General features: G+C 47.6%; 1 protein-coding gene across 1 annotated transcript in view; it reads right to left on the reverse strand.

The window, feature by feature from the left end:
• ITGA9 (integrin subunit alpha 9) overlaps nucleotides 1-16116 on the reverse strand; it is a 351429-nt gene that overhangs the window by 277293 nt on the left and 58020 nt on the right. Inside the window, exons 9-11 of the mRNA XM_043975289.1 lie at nucleotides 12445-12582; nucleotides 10761-10866; nucleotides 8016-8110 (exon numbers count right to left, since the gene is read on the reverse strand). Coding sequence (XP_043831224.1) covers nucleotides 8016-8110; nucleotides 10761-10866; nucleotides 12445-12582 — 339 coding nt within the window. The remainder of the gene's footprint in view (nucleotides 1-8015; nucleotides 8111-10760; nucleotides 10867-12444; nucleotides 12583-16116) is intronic.

A 16116-nucleotide genomic window follows, 5' to 3' on the forward strand; every position in this document is an offset into this window, starting at 1 on the left:
ACTGCCTCTATAACATGTCACCCAAGAGAGATTAATAGAAAAGGACATCCCTTCAATAAGACAAATGACTTCTCTTGGGACGGGATCCAGACAATGAAATTGCAGCTTAATTGAGGAAGCCAAGAAGCCCTGGACTCTTCTTCCGCATCCATTATCAACAAGGATCAGAGGGCTTCCCTCCATGAAGTATCTACAACCAGGGACTTGCTCATCCCACTCTGCTCGTTTTTCAGATGATAAACGAACCACTGCGCAAGTACCACCCAGCCTATCTATCAGTGGAAGAATCTGAGAGACGTCAATTTATTTTAATCAATGATCTCTTAATGTTCATTGACAAGCATAAGCAGTCAAATACAGGAAGAGAAAGACAAGAGACTTTTTAAATTCATGCCTCACTTGTTATTCAGCCATGACGCCCATCCTCAAAGTCCACCTCGCCCTCCGGCCCCCTAATGTTTGGTGGGTCCTTCCTGGTCCACATTTCTGGGAACCGGTGGTGTTCACTAGGCAAGTCACTGCAAGCGTGGCCTTGACATCCTCCCGATAAAATGGGATCTCAAAGAACCCACATCCCTTCAGCTCATGATGGCTCGCTTGGTCTTTGAATCAATACATTCATTCACAGTTGTCAAGGTACAGAATAGTCTCCGGTCTTGTTTGGATCGAGTTGCATGAGAGACATTGCGCTTCTCTTGTTGGAAAGTCTAGAACTGGGGGGTGGAGTCTGTTTTACTTGATTCCTGACATACCCCATTCCTGAGATTTCTGGAACCCCATTTCCCAACTTGTGTAAAAAAATCTGACACAATTCGTGTTGGTGATATTTGATGGGCGAGTGGGTTTTTGTTATCCATTTTCTTTTTCTTTTTGTGGCTGCTTACAAGATTCTATTTCTGCTGCTAAGACCCAGCCTTTTTTCCCTATTCATACATTTCTGTGGGCAGCTAGGCAGTGCGGTGGATTGAACTCTGTGTCTGGAGTCAGAAAGTCCTGAGTTCAAATTTGACCCAAGACAGCTACTAGTCGTATGATCCTGGGCAAGTCACCTAACCTACTCTGTCTCAGTTTCCATATCTGTAAAAGGAAGATGATGTTAGCACCTACCTCCCAGGGTTATAGTAAGGATAAAATCAGATCATATTTGTAGAGGGCTATATAAATGCTAGCTATCATTAGCATCCTTTCCACGACCTGGTGACACTCTTGTCTGTGACACTCTCCCTACACACTTTCCCAATGCCTTGTAGAGGGATCCTCAGCCTTGAACCTTCAAAGACCATGGGACTCCATGACTGGCATTCTCAGAGCTTCACCAGGAGAACACTGGCCTTGATAAGACAGGCAGATCCTCATTCTTAGAAGAGAACTTTGGGATCTCCCAAAGGCTGATGCCCCTTCTCCTCTTGTTCCGTTCTAGGTAGAGTTCCTTGTTGTGTGTGGTGTGTCTGTGTGTCTGCATGTGTGGTGTGTGTATATGCAAGCACATGAGCGTGCCTCTCAGCTGCTTGCTGCCATTAACATTTCTGAGGCTAGCTGGGGATTTTCCCATCCATCATCTTGGCTGGTCAGTCCCCTCTGCAAAGAGCAACTGCAGTATCTTGGCAGGGCAGGGAAAAGAAACGACCACATTCCACAGGCACTGGAAACAGACGAGGCTCCTCGAAGACACCCAGAGAGAGCATCTGAGCCCCAAGCAGGGCAGCCAAGTTGGTGGGCACCAAACAAACTAACGCAACTATCATAGCCCTAGAGCTGCAAGGGACCCGCGGAGTCAACTAGTCAAGCCCTTTTATTTTACCAATGAGAAACCAAGGACCAGGGAGGTTAAATGACTTGGCCAAGGTCAAACAGGCAGTAAGCACCCAAAACAGGATTTGAACATGGGTCCTCTGACCCCCAAAGCCAGGGCTCCAGGTCTCAAACTTACCTCTGGGAGACAGGAAGAAAATTTTCTCTAAGGAGGGGCTCTTAACTTGGGGTTCAGAAATATTTCTTTGAAATACACCAAAGGCTGTATTTTCATGTATTTGGTTTCCTTCATAATCCTATGTCTTTTATCACATGCATTTCAAAGTGTGACTCTGAGAAGGTGCTGGGCCTCACTAGACTGAGTGCCCAAGGGGGCCAGGACACAGGAGAGCTGATGACTCCCTGCATGAAGGGCTAGTGCCCCAGACAAGTCGGAGTCCCAACAAAATCCCCCACACTGAAGAGGAATCGTTTTGAAGCAGAGCACCTCAGAATCGAGATCCAGGACAACTGGGAGCAACTTGTTTGTCTCTGTGAGATATTCTCCAACAAGGCTGATCGGGGGTGTTTAGGGGTGGGGGTCCATTCCGGGGTGGCAGTGTAGACTCCAGATATCCCACAGACATCTGTAGCCCATTATGGTCTAAAGCCCGAAAGATAAAGCTTCTGGGGTCTAGTGGAGCTAAATGAAAACAGAAATCTCCAAATGTCATCACTTGGCCCTGTCTGGAGACAGCATCCATTATGGCGTTGGGAGTGGGGGGAGGTACCCATGACTGCGTCACGGAAGAGGCAAATGAGGGAGAAGAGGGGGCCCCAAGGGAAGCCCAGGGCCATTATTTAGTACCCTGGTCACAGAAATATTCCAGATTGGAAGGGGGGCCGGGCACCACATGGCCACAAGTCTATCCCTATAATTTGTCACCATGACACCACCTCCACTCCCAGTGCCCAGCCCTGCGGCTGCCCCTACTAAATGATGAGGAAAACAAGGCCTTGAACTTAGCACAACAGAAATTATCACCTTTGAAAACATCATTGGAAAAATTTGGAAAAACTAAACCACTTTTTTTTCCCCTTGTTCACGTGAACGGCCTGGCCTGCGTGCTGGTCGAGCAAGGCAGGGAGGCAGCAGCTGCCACCCAATTCCTCCCCCTCCCTGCTTTCTACTAAGAGACACTCACTCAGCTCTAACCACAAAATGTGTGCTTTCCTTTGCCGGGTGGGGATCCCACCCGGCAACAAAACCAAACATTGGACCCGAGCTGGGGAGGTGGGGTCGGGAAGAGCCTCGCTTCCACCCAGCCTCTCTGGGAGGGGAACAGAGATGATCCAGGCATGAGTCTGTGTGCGTATGCGTGTGTGTATGTGTGTGTGTGTGTGTGTTGTGGGGGGAGGTGCAAATCTACCACTACGTTCCCAAGGAAAGACCCATGAGTACCTGAGAGGAGCTTCCTCCCTGCCCACAGTCCAGGCCACTGGAATGAGGTCATGTCAGGGGCCTGCATTTATACAGCTCTGGGAGGCTGACCAGGGTCTCGTCTTCCAGCCACCCCGTGAGATGAGTAAGGAATTCCCCCTGCCACACCCCCAGTGCCCTGGGTCCCCAGGGAGTTTGCCCGTCCACGGTCACACATCCCAGGTCTTACGTATTCCAATTTAAAGGAAAGACTCTGCTCAGCCAAAATGTTCCCTTAAGCACGACTTATGGGAAAGCAACGTGCTATCCAAGGAGGAAGTATGATGTCGTGGAAAGAGAGAGGGAAGGGCCCGGGGACAGAGTCAGCACAGCTGTGTCCAAACCCCACATCTGAGGCCGACTCCCTGTGGGACCTTGGGCAAAGGCGCAGTCACAGGTGGCCAATCTCAGCTCTACCTTCAATGCTCCCCTGCTTCTGACTCAAGCCAAACTTTCACCATGAGGCACCTGGAGTCTTTGGGGGCAGGGACCATCTGTTAGGAGGTGGTATGATATCGTGGCTAGCCTCAGAATAAAAAAGACTGGGAACCTCACTTAACAGTTGTGTGACCCTGGGCAAGTCCCATAACCTATGCTTGCCTCAGTTTCCTCGTTTGTAAAATGGGGGTAATAATTGCACCTATCTCCCAGGGTTGTTATGAGAATCAAATGAGACAATAATTGTAAAGTGCCTAGCGTAGTGTCTGGCACATAGTAGGCACTATATTCACGATAGCTGGTCGTAGAGCTGCCTCACATCACATAACTAGTATGTGTCAGAGGCTGGATTTGAACCTGGATATCCCTGGCTTTGAGGCTCTCTATCCATGACGTCACATTGTCCCTCGAATTCAAAATAAAGGGGGAAGGGAATAAGCATTTTATATTGTGCCTACTATGTGCCAGGGACTGTGCCAAGCACTTTGCAAATATCTCAATTGACCCTAGTATCATCATCTTCATTTTGCACTTGAGGAAACTGAGGCAAATAGCTGCTACGTAACTTTGCCCAGTATCTCAGAGCCACTCCACTAAGTGTCTGAGGTCACATTTGAACTCAGGTCTTCCTGACTCTGGCCCCAGTGCTCTGTCTACTGCCCCATTAGTAAAGGGTGGGCTACTCACAGTTGTGGGAATCAGGAGAGGCTTGCGTAGAAGACGGCACTGAGGCTTATCTTTGAAGGGAGCTAGGGAGTCTTAGAGGTGGAGGTGGAGGTGAGACAGCGCGGGCGAAGCCAAGAAATGGTAGTTGTACATGGAGAAGAGCCTGTGGGCCAGTGCATGGGGACCTCGGAGTGCTAAAAGGGTGAGACTGAGCTTAGCCCAGAGAAGTGTCTTGGAGTCAGACCATGGAGGACAAGAAATGCCCCAGAGAAGAGCTGGCCACTCTGTGCTCCAAGCACTGATATCTCTGGAGCCAAAGTGAGACTCATGCTGGGAAGGAGATGGACGGGGTGGGGAGAGCCCAGAGGGAGGGCAACTGACTGACAGACCATTGCTAGGGTCCAGCTTCCCTAAGAGACCAGAGGCAGCAAGCTTGAGATTTGCCATCTGCTTTGTCCAGGCTCAGAATCCTCAATGGCACCAGCCACCTGGCCCCCATAGCTGGAAAGGCGTAGTCACCAGCTCCACTCACTCATCACACCATGTGTTGTCTCTCCTATTCAGCACGCCCACTATTTAATCTCCTCTCTCCTTTCTCCTCTCTCTTCCTCTCTCTCCCTCTGTCTCTCTCTCATCCCCTCCCTCCTTCTCTCTGTCTCTTTGTCTTTGTCTCTGTCTGGGTCTCTCAGTCTCTCTCTCTCTCTCTCTCTCTCTCTCTCCCACTTCCCTCCTTCTCTCTGTCTCTTTGTCTCTGTCTCTGTATCTCCCTCCCTCTCTCCCTCCCTCTCTCCCTCCCTCTCTCTCTCTCTCTCTCTCTCTCTCTCTCTCTCTCCCACTTCCCTCCTTCTCTCTGTCTCTTTGTCTCTGTCTCTATCTAGGTATCTCAGTCTCTCTCTCCCTCCCTCCTTCTCTCTCCCTCTCCCTCTCCCTCTCCCTCTCCCTCTGGGCATGATGGCCTAAAGAAGGAAGGAGAATGGAGAGGAGTGGGGGGCCAGTGTTTGTTTCTAGTTAGTGACCAAAACCCAGACCACTTTATTCTGGGTATTTACTACTTACTGAGGGACGGCTGGGAGCAGTGGATGGTCAGTGGGCCTCACAGTCAGTAAGAGCTGAGATCAAGCGCTATCCCTGACATATACAGGCTGAAGGGATTCGCCCTTTAACCTCTCAGTGTAAGAGGCTAAGTGGTAGGCCCCTAATAAAGGCTTACCAACCAACTGATTAATAAATGTCACACAAGATAGAGGGGTGGGGGTGAGTTGTGCCCTGCTTCCCTGGAAGGAACCTCCACCTTGATGACGTCACGGATCCAGTGAGTATTTAATCTGGATGTTCAATGACTGAGAAATGGCTGAACGGGATAGCAACGCGTTAGAAAATGGGTCTAGAGAAAAGTGGGGGAAATTAAGCCTATGAAAAATGATGGAAAGACCAGTGAAGTAAGACAAAGCGGGGCCAACAAAGTGAGAACAGACATTCACATGCACAAGCTATGACCACCTTCAAAACCAGGGCTGGATATTTGCCAAAAATGACAAAATATTATAAGCACATAGATGGAAAAAAAGAATGGAAAAGGATGAGAGTGAAGAAATTGTTAAAATTTACATACATCCATACATATGCATACATAGATAAAGTTTATATATATATGTATATATGTGTGTATATGTGTATGTATAAATGTGTGGGTGCATTTCTATGTGTCTATGCATGTACATATACAAAACATAGGTTCAAGCTATTTAAGCTTAAACTTCTGGGACACCGTGTGTGTGTGTGTGTGTGTGTGTGTGTGTGTGTGTGTGTGTGTGTGTGTGTGTGTGCGCTCATATAGTATATTGAATACGTATATATTGACTCAAATGTACATAATTTTAATTTAGGGTGCTATTTGGGGAAGCATATTCCATTTGCTGTTCATTTATTTGAGCTCGTAGAGGGCACTACAATTTTTTTTTTAAAAAAACATTTTTGGGGCAGCTAGGTGGCGCAGTGGATAGAGCACCAGCCCTGGATTCAGTAGTACCTGAGTTCAAATCCGGCCTCAGACACTTAACACTTACTAGCTGTGTGACCCTGGGCAAGTCACTTAACCCCAATTACCTCACAAACCAAAAAACCAACAAAAAAACATTTTTAAAAACACCTTTCGCCTGAGTCAGGAAATATCATTCATGGAAAGTGTTTCCATGTTTTATAAATGCTGAGGCATTTCACCAGTCTCTCCTCTTCCAGCAGGGCCCAAGGTTCAGTCCACACGTCTGTTTCCTCAAGATGCTGTAACAACAGGCTCACAATGAACCATTCCTTTGAGATGGGGAACTGTGAGTATAGGTGTAGTTGTCCATACTGGTTAAGCAGCAGCCACCACACGCTCTCCCACCATACAAGAGAGGAAGCTCCCGGTGCCTCGTTCCCTCCTGACGGATGGATGGGTAGGTGTTCTGTCTCCCCAGCTCAAGGACAGGGACAGCTCGCTCTTCTTTTCTGCCTCTGAGGGTCTTCATGCACAGCATTTACAACATACTCACTAGACACAAACTGACTGATAATTGCTGAACTTGCTAACTCTTCGCCCCCCTACAGTCACGCTGCGTGTGACGTCTGGAGAGGGGCAATATGGGAGCTCATCCTCCCCCTAGACCCACCACACTGCTGCCCTCCAGCCCCCTCAGATGAGGATACCATCTCATCTGTGCACTCATCCCACCCCCACTTTCCGAATTTAGCCAGTGAGCAAATCAACACAACCATTTCTAGAAAGGACGAGTCAAACATCCCCAGAGTCCATTCACCAGCCCTGTGACTTCCCCGGTCGAAACTCCCTTGTTAGAGTGTAAGCTCGTAGAGGGCAGGAACAAAGCTTTTGGGTATTTGTATCTCCAGTGGTTCTCACAGCGTCCGGCACACACTAAGCACTTAATAAATGCTTTTCCATTCATTCATTCATTCATTCATCCTACACATTCACAAAGCCCCTCTCAGGGCAAGGTGAAGAGCACACCACAGCTGAAAGGAAGCTGCCCTGTGATCAGTGTCACTTCTGTGCTATGCCCCATCCCAGAAGCAAGACTGAACTCAAGTTGTCCCGGCAGTGCCCGTGGTGGGGCAGCTTCCACACCCTGGATGACCTGAGGACACCAAGAAAGCCTGCACTCCAAAGTCCACCTAAGACAAAGGATGGGATAAGAGCAGCTTCGGGCCAGCACCCCAAGGAGGCCGAGGCCCTTTCAGAATTATTGGCTCAGTCCCAGTTAATGCCTGAAGCTGCCTAACCCAACACTGGACACAAGGGGAGCTCTCATTCAATCAATCACTTTAACTGGTGCCCCCCAAGCCTGCACACTGAAGAGCAGGAACAGGGCTGGCCTGGACACTACCTGGGCACCCTGGCATGTGTTATACCAGAAGGAAGTGAGAGTTCATCCCTCCCTGAAGATCACACCCTACTTACAACTTAGTGGATCGGTGTAAGGAAGTTCCTCGAGACCCAGAGACAAGCATTTTGCCCAGGGCCATGCAGTCGGTAAATGTCAGAGGTGGGATTAGAACTCAGGCCTTGCTGACTCCAAGTTCAGCTAGCCAGTCTGTCCCACTGTCTCTCAACTTCCTGTTCCTGTTAAACACTGGGTACCCCAAAAGTCTTAGCGCAGTTTTACCTTTCAAGGGGCACCCCACAAGCCCCACCACAAATTACCATGGAATACTGGGCGACAATCCCGTTGGCATCTCCATGATAGATGTACACAGCTCCCACAAAGTCGTTTTCTTTAGGAGCCCCAATGGCAACATCTGAGGAGAGAAGCAGCATCAGGGACAAAAGGTGAGAAGATTCCAAAGAATGAGAATAGCTCCCCCTATACTTACTATGACTCAGCCCTTCTACACCAGAAGGACTCAGAGCTTGAAAACACAAGCTTGAGCTTTTTGCAGACATGAAGGAATTTTGTTATGGTTGAGTCGTTTCAGTCGTGTGCGACTTTTCTTGACCCTTTGGGGGGTTTCTTGGCAAAGATAGTGGAGTGGTTTTGCAGTTTCCTTCTCTATCTCATTTTACAGGTGAGGAAACTGAGGCAAACAAGCTTAAGTGACTTGCCCAGGGTCACTAGTAAGTGTCTGAGGCCAGATTTGAAGGAATTTTTAATGAGCATCAAAAAGCCTAATTGAAGGTGGGAAGAGAGCAAAGGGGTGGGAGGTCTAAAGAGCCTCTGCCTTCTACTTCCTCCAAGACAGGTGTGGTAAAATAATGGAATTTGGCAGACTGATTGGGATGGGCCACACCACTGGGGGGGAGGGGGGAAGAGAGAGTAAACACTCGCTGAGGGGAGCACGCTTTTTTTCCCGTGGTATAAACTGCAGGAGCAGGCAGAAAGAGTTTCTTTCTTGGCAGTTTGCCCCGCGGGCCCTGGCTGCAAAGCTGTTTCCCATTGAAGCTACGGACCACAGGTGGGAGTGAACATGCGAGCCCGGCTCTTTTGAATTAGCTGAGCTGGAAGCAAGTTTGGGGATTGTAAAGACTTAGGTTAGAGTTAGGGGGATTATCTGTATTTCTTTTTCCCTATTCCCTTATCTGTGATTTTTATTAATTTCACCTTTGCTGTTTATTTTATTCCCATTAATAAAACCTGATTATTCTGTGGAAAAGAGGCTGTGAGGCTCCTTTCTTATTGGCCTGGGAGAAATATCTAAAACGGCAGTTCAGAGGGGAGGGAGCTTTGGGCCTAGAAGTCCCTCCTTATTTCTGGGACCCCAACATTACATCGAGCCACTCAACTAACTCTCCCTATATTAAATTTGGCCCCCACACAGGAAAGTGAGTGGCTGCCCAACACACACGAAGCATGAATAGAAATCACGGCCACCAGGGCTAACTGGTCAAAGGGAGCAAGGAAAAAGATGCAGCTTCCCCTGGTGAGCCACAGGTGACAGCCACGCCAGGAAGAGCCACGGGCTTGGCAGCTACTGAATCAATTCCACCCCTCCTCCCCCGCCAACTTCTCATAAGAAATGTGGATTTGCAATAGATGAAAAAGCAACAGAATCTCAAGCATCTAAGTCTTCACTCTCTAGCACAACTAGTCATGAGCGCAGGGTCGCAGCACCACAGAGACAGAAGGGCCCTTGGAGGCAAATTACAGAAGAGGAAACTGAGGCTCAGAAAAGGAGACTGGCTACCTAGGACAACCCTCACTTTATGGAGGGGGAAACTGAGGCCCAGAGGTATTAAGGTAAATCAAAGCACTCCCCCCCCCAGAGCCTTGATGAGAACCAAATGAGATAATCATTGTAAAGCATCTAGTGCACTGCCTGGCACATAGTAGGCACCTTATAAAGGTTAGCCTTCATTATTATTATTTTTAAGTGACTTGCTCAAGGCCGAAGAAGTGCTAAATGGCAGAAACGAGATCTGAACCCACATCCTCTGAGTCTGGTTACAGTATTCTATCTGCCTCTCTATTTGATAGAAGCTAAAATGTCATCATTTCGTAAAAGCCCTAGGGGACGACAGAGCTACTGATCTGACTTCAAATGCCATGTGAATCGCCTGCTGTGTTCTGTCACCCCCCCCCCCCCCCGGTAATGGAGGCCTCTGTGCTGAGCTCTGGAAAACAGAGATCAGCAGAACCTTGAGGGGCACACAGACAGTGAGCATCTGAGGCGAGATTTGAACCCGAGGCCTGTGATTTCCCTGTGCCCGGTATCCTGTGTCCATCCACTGGACCGTGAGCTCAGCAAGAGTGGGGTTTGCCTCTGTCTCTCCCTATATCCCCAGTGCTTCGCACAGGCCGACACATTTCACACATGTAATAAGTGATCACTGCCTGACCGACCGTAGAGTTTGTTTGTACAAAGCTGTTCACACATTGTCTCCCCAGTAGACCATGAACTCCCTGAGAGAAGGAGCCGTCTTTGGCTTTTCCTTCAATCCCAACTGCTTAGGACTGTGTCTGGCACATGGTGCGTGTTTAATAAATGCTTGTTGACTGACTGATGGTGATGAGAGCAGGCCTGTGTGCGGGCACATGCAAACGTGTGCAGAGCCCCTGCTTTCAGGTTCCAGCCAACACAAAGACGTTCAAACCCAGTGTGGGAACGACATCAAGCAAGAGAAGTGAAGCTAGAAGTGGAGGACGAGGGGGACGAGACACAGGGCTGCCTATTCAACCTTCCCTGGGAAAAGAGGCCGGGCTGGGACAGCCGGGTGTCAGGGACGGAGACATGAAGCAAGAGGCGCAGATCACTGATTTCAGGAAATCAAGATCAGTGAGTTAAAAGGAAGGGGGAAAGGGAATAACAAAATTCAGCTCTGACTCAAGCCTTTTCCAGGTGGATTCAGACCGAGTCCCCTAAGGCAGGAGGGCCAATGTTCAGATCCCATTTCTATTCTAAATAGGAGGTTCTCCCAAGACCTGCCCTTTGAGCGAGCCCCTCACCCCCTGACCTGGGAACCCGTCGTCATCCATGTCCCCCAGCTCTGCGATGCTCTCTCCAAAGTGGGCATTGTAGAGACGGTCACCATCCAGGACCAGCTGCTCTTCCAGGGCCCCCTAGGAAACAGGAAACGGGACAGGCTAATAAAAACAGGCCAGATAGCCACCAAGGCTCCCTCAAGCACCCCCACCGCAGGAAACACCTGGACGCAACCAGCTGCTCTGGCACCAAAATGATGGGTTTACCTGTTCTCTGGGCTGGGAAAGAAGGTTAGCCAAGTGACCTCCAGGGTCAGAGACCTGGGAACTGGGAGAGCACCTGGGTACAGAGCACTAAGTTTAGGCAATCCCCCTCCAATGCAGGGTACAACCCATTTATTTCTTAAGAGAAATCCTAGGGAGATGCTTGAGGGGTTAAATGACTTATGCAGGGTAAGAACGGCACCTACCTAGCACAGAGTAAGCAGTTTAAAAATGCTGAGAGAGAAAGAGAGAGAGAAAGGTATACAAGAGGAGAGGAGAAAGAGAGAACTATCACATGGTGCCTACTATATGCTAGGCACTGGGTAGATAGATAAGGACAAAAAAAAAGTCCTCCCCCCCCCCCAAGGAGCTTACAGTCTACCAAGGGAAATACACACAAATGCAAGTGTAAATAGGACGCTTACAAGATAAATAAATAGGAGGTCATTTCAGGGGAGAAGTCTCCTCCCTGGGCTCTGCTCCTGCCTGGGTCCCAGCAGCCTTCTGACCCTAGAAGATCCCTCGGGCCCTTCCCGTGATGGGTCAGTTCCTCCTGGTGCCTCCACTTGGAGGAAGGCCCTGGCCCACCATGTTTGCTCCCTCCATCCTCTCCAGGCTCCAGTCCTATCCCTCTAGATTTCTCTCTCCACCTTGTCCCTGTTCAGGTACCTTTTCCACTCCCCTCCCTCCAGTGTGACTTTGATGTCTTTCCTCATTAGAATGTCAGCTCCTTGCAGACAGACACAGTCTTTTTCCCCCTCGCATTTGCATTACAGTGCCCAGCACACACACAGCAAGGGTTTAAGAAATGCCTGGTGACTTGCCTTGACTTGAGGAAACACCAGCAGCTAGGAGGTTCAAGAGAGACTTTTTTTTTTAAGGAAAGTTGTGTTTCATTCTAGGAAGTGAGTATAAGGAGGGAGAAATGGCATCCTAGGCAGGGGGAACAGCCTGTGCAAAGGCCCAGAGACTGGAATCACAAGAAGCCCAACTTGGTTGGATGGAAGACTCTGGGAAGGTGAATGACACATAGTAAAGCTAAAAGGCAGGTTTGGGACCAGGCTCTGAAGGGCTTACAGAGAACTCTGTATTTGACCCTAAGGCTAAAGGAAGCCCTGGAAACTTCCTGATATAAGAAATAACATCATCATACCAGCACTTTGGGAATGTCACGGCACTTAGCACCAAAAAAGTCTGGCATACAGTAGGCACCTAATAAATGTTTATTGACTGATATCATATCCCCAGAGCATAGCTCAGTGCCCAGCACATAGTAAGTGCTTAATTAATGTTTATTGAATTGAATTGAATTGCAGTCTTACTGGGAACACTTGCAATAATGAATCCAAAGGAATGGTGGGAGATCAGGTGTTAGTAGCCGCTGGCAAACAGGGCAATTGCTATTACTATTTTATAGTGTCAGCCCTCACTCCCGCCAAGCCCCAGACTCACATTTCCTCGGTTGATGTAGACGGTGACTTGACCCTCATCCCTGATCTCAGAAAACATGGGCGCGCCGACCAGCAAGTCCGAGAGGCCGTCCGCGTTCAGGTCAACTGCACATAAGGAGGAGCCAAAGTAAGAGCCCATCTGCAACCAAGGCGAGTCACAACAGAGCGTTCAGTAGGTGCCCGCACACAGGGATCGCGCACGCGGCTGCCACTTCATTCCCTCCAGACCCACCAGACACTGAGCTCCCCAGGGTCCGTAATCTCATCTCCTTTTGATAATACTTTCATAACTGTGGTAGGATATTATCAGTGTCCTTTGTAATACTGTGTGCTTTATTTTATGCATTTCAGAGCATGATTCTGAGAAAGGACCCATAGGCTTCACCAGATTGACTGCCCCAGGGGTGGGGGCCCTGCTCTGAAGCCCAGAAATGGGCCACCCCTCCCCTGTACTGGCTGCTCTGGAAAGGCAAGTCCAATCTCACCCTGGGTCATGGGCTCCCAAGCCTAGAACTGTAAGGGGACTTGGAAATCCCTGAGGTCTATCCCCTCATTTTACAGGTCAAGAAACTGAGGCCCAGAGAGGAAAAGCTACTTGCCCAAGGTCACAAAACTGTTATCATAGGGTCCTAGATGTGGAATAAGAAGAAATCCAGGAGAACATCTAGCTCAACACCCTCTTGGCAGCAAGGTATTGCCAAGAGACTTGGAGACAGGAAGAACTGAGTTCAGATCCCACCTCTGACACTTATTCACTATGTGGCCATAGGCAGCTCACTTAAACTATGCCTCAGTTTCCTCAATTACAAAATGGGCAAAATAATACCTATAATAGAGTTGTTATGGCTTAAATGACAGAATATACTGACAAAACCTAGCAAGAAGAGCTAGAAAAAAATCCATTAAAAAAACTATAAGCTAGGTGGTGCAGTGGATAGAGCACCAGCCCTGGAGTCAGGAGTACCTGAGTTCAAATCCGGCATCAGACACTTAACATTACTAGCTGTGTGACCCTGGGCAAGTCACTTAACCCCAATTGTCTTACTAAAAAAAAAAAAAACTATAAAATAGGCAAAACATCTTGGAATCAACCTAACAGGACACACTCTGGACCTTTGTGAATATATGTGATACCACATATATGAAAGACCTTGCAAACTTGAAAGTACTACATCAATTATTTTTCTTATTTTGTAGACGGGTATACTGATGTCCAAAGGGGTTCACTGACTTGCCCGAAGTGACACAGCTAATAAATACAAGATCATAAAATGACAAGGGATAACAGAAAACATTTGGCCCAAGCCTCTTACTGATGGGGAAACTGAGGTCCACATAGGCTTTCCCAACATTACATAACTAACAATAAAAGATGCAGGATTTAAACTCAGGTCTTCTTACTTCTGGTGCTTAGCTCAGGGCCTGGCCCACAGTAGGTGCTTAATATGACTTTGACTTGACAACTCCAAAACCAGCAGTCAAAAGAACGCCTACGCCACGCCTTCTCACACAGGGAGGACTAGCAGTCATTTTTAGCAGCTTAATGAACGTGAGACTATAACTTAATGTCTCCAAGCAACTTCGCTGGAGGCATACCATAGGAAGGATTTTTTAAAAGTTTCTCTGAGGAATAGACTTCTAAAAATTCTTGCTAAAGTTGCAAGGGCAGTCAATAACCATAATAAATGTGCCTCATTTATCAAAAAATCAAGACTATAAATGTGTCAGGGCTAAGGCAGCTGGGAAAACCAACACTCACAAGATGGAGCTGGCCCAGGAGAGATATGTTATGTTAGGAAACAACTGAACTGACTCCCTCCATTATTTAAGCTTAGAAAAAATAGGCTGTGAATGTGTGAGCTCATGGGAGAAAGAAGGCTGCAACCCACGAGACTGTTCTCCAAGGAGGGCACAGGCCAGGCCAAGAATTCTTTTATTTTCCACTTGGAATATAAACCAACATTCATTATATTAAAACAGAAAGAAATTATTCCCAGGACACATAAAATTCAAATCCTTTTTATTTTTAGTTGATAAATATAAACACCTCCCTTCATATTTTTGGTCTATTTGACAGAATCACAGGCTCTCTCAGAGCCAGAAAGGACTTCAGAAGATTACTAAACCCAACCTCCCTCATATTACAGATGAGGAAACTGAGATGCAGATAGTGAACATCAAAAGTGGGATTTGAACCCAGGACCACCAACTCAAGAACCAGTACTCTTTCTAATATACCAACCGACTCTTGTACTAAAACAGAAATCCCCTTGACAAGATAGCCAATATACAGCTAACAGGTCTCCACTTCTATATTTTTTGCGGGGCGGGGCAATGGGGGTTAAGTGACTTGCCCAGGGTCACACAGCTAATAAGTATCAAGTGTCTGAGGCTGGATTTGAACTCAGGTACTCCTGAATCCAGGGCTGGTGCTTTACTTCACCACCTAGCTGTGCCCCCCTCCACTTCTGTATTTCCATTGATGAGGAAGTCCCTACTACTCAACATGCCCCACCACACTTTGAGACAGCTTTACCTCTTAGTATCATATGATCATAAGATTATAAACCTAGAGCCAGAAGATACCCCAGAAGCCAATTTAGTCAAAGTCCTTCCCTCTTTTCTTTATCTCGAGATGAAATCTACCTCCCTGTAATTTCTATCCATTTCTCTAAGATCAAGGAAAACAAATCAAATATTTCTCTCTCTCTCTCTCTCTCTCTCTCTCTCTCTCTCTCTCTCTCTCTCTCTCTCTCTCTCTCTCTCTCTCTCTCTCCCCCCATGACAATATTTCAAATACTCAAAGACAGGGATCACGTCACCCTTGAGTTTTCTCAAGTTAAGCATCCCTAGTTCCTCCAACAAGTCCTTATAAGGCATAGTCCCCTGGCCTCTAACTACCCTAGTAATCTTCCTCTAGACCTATTCTGAACTCATATTTTGCCAATTTTGTTACTGAAATGTGGTGCCCACAAAAGAACACAATACTTCAAATGTAGCCTGAGGACAGAGGATGGCAGGACTCTCACCTCTCTTTCTGGACATATGCTTCAAGGGACATAAAGCCTAGGCTTGCATCAGCACTATAGGCTGCAACATCACACTTCCAATTCACACTGAACATGGAATCCACTAACACTCCCAGATATATTCTTGTCTAACATGGTTAACAGAATTGTACAGTTGATTTTCTGAAGTGAACTGCCCTCCACTCTCTGTCCTTTCACCTCCCTTTCATGTGTTGTCTTCCAACTTCCTTGAGGGTAGAGACCGTCTTTCTATTTGCTTGTAGTTATATCTCTAGCACATTGTTTGTCACATAGCAAGCACTTAGTAAATGCTTATGGACTTATTGGCTCTGTTAGGAAGCCAGCCTTCTGATAAATGCTGGCTGTGTGACCCTAGCTCTAGGAAACTCTCTAACACTAGAAGTTGCAGAAAATTGCCAACCTATGTTGGGAGAGGAAGCTTTCTCCTGGGTGAATGAAATCATGGGTCTGGTCCCTATCTCTAAATGTTCTCCATTCATCTCTATTCATTTTTTTTCTTCTTAAATTTGGTCAGTCATTCCAGCCTGTCAGTGATCGCTGCTTCCCTTTCCAGATTTTCACATACCATCCCTTTATTGACATTGATTCTTCAAGCTCTACACTGAACAAATGCTGACGTGTAC

This window comes from Dromiciops gliroides, chromosome 1 (assembly GCF_019393635.1).
Source record: "Dromiciops gliroides isolate mDroGli1 chromosome 1, mDroGli1.pri, whole genome shotgun sequence".
Taxonomy (NCBI): Eukaryota; Metazoa; Chordata; class Mammalia; order Microbiotheria; family Microbiotheriidae; genus Dromiciops; species Dromiciops gliroides.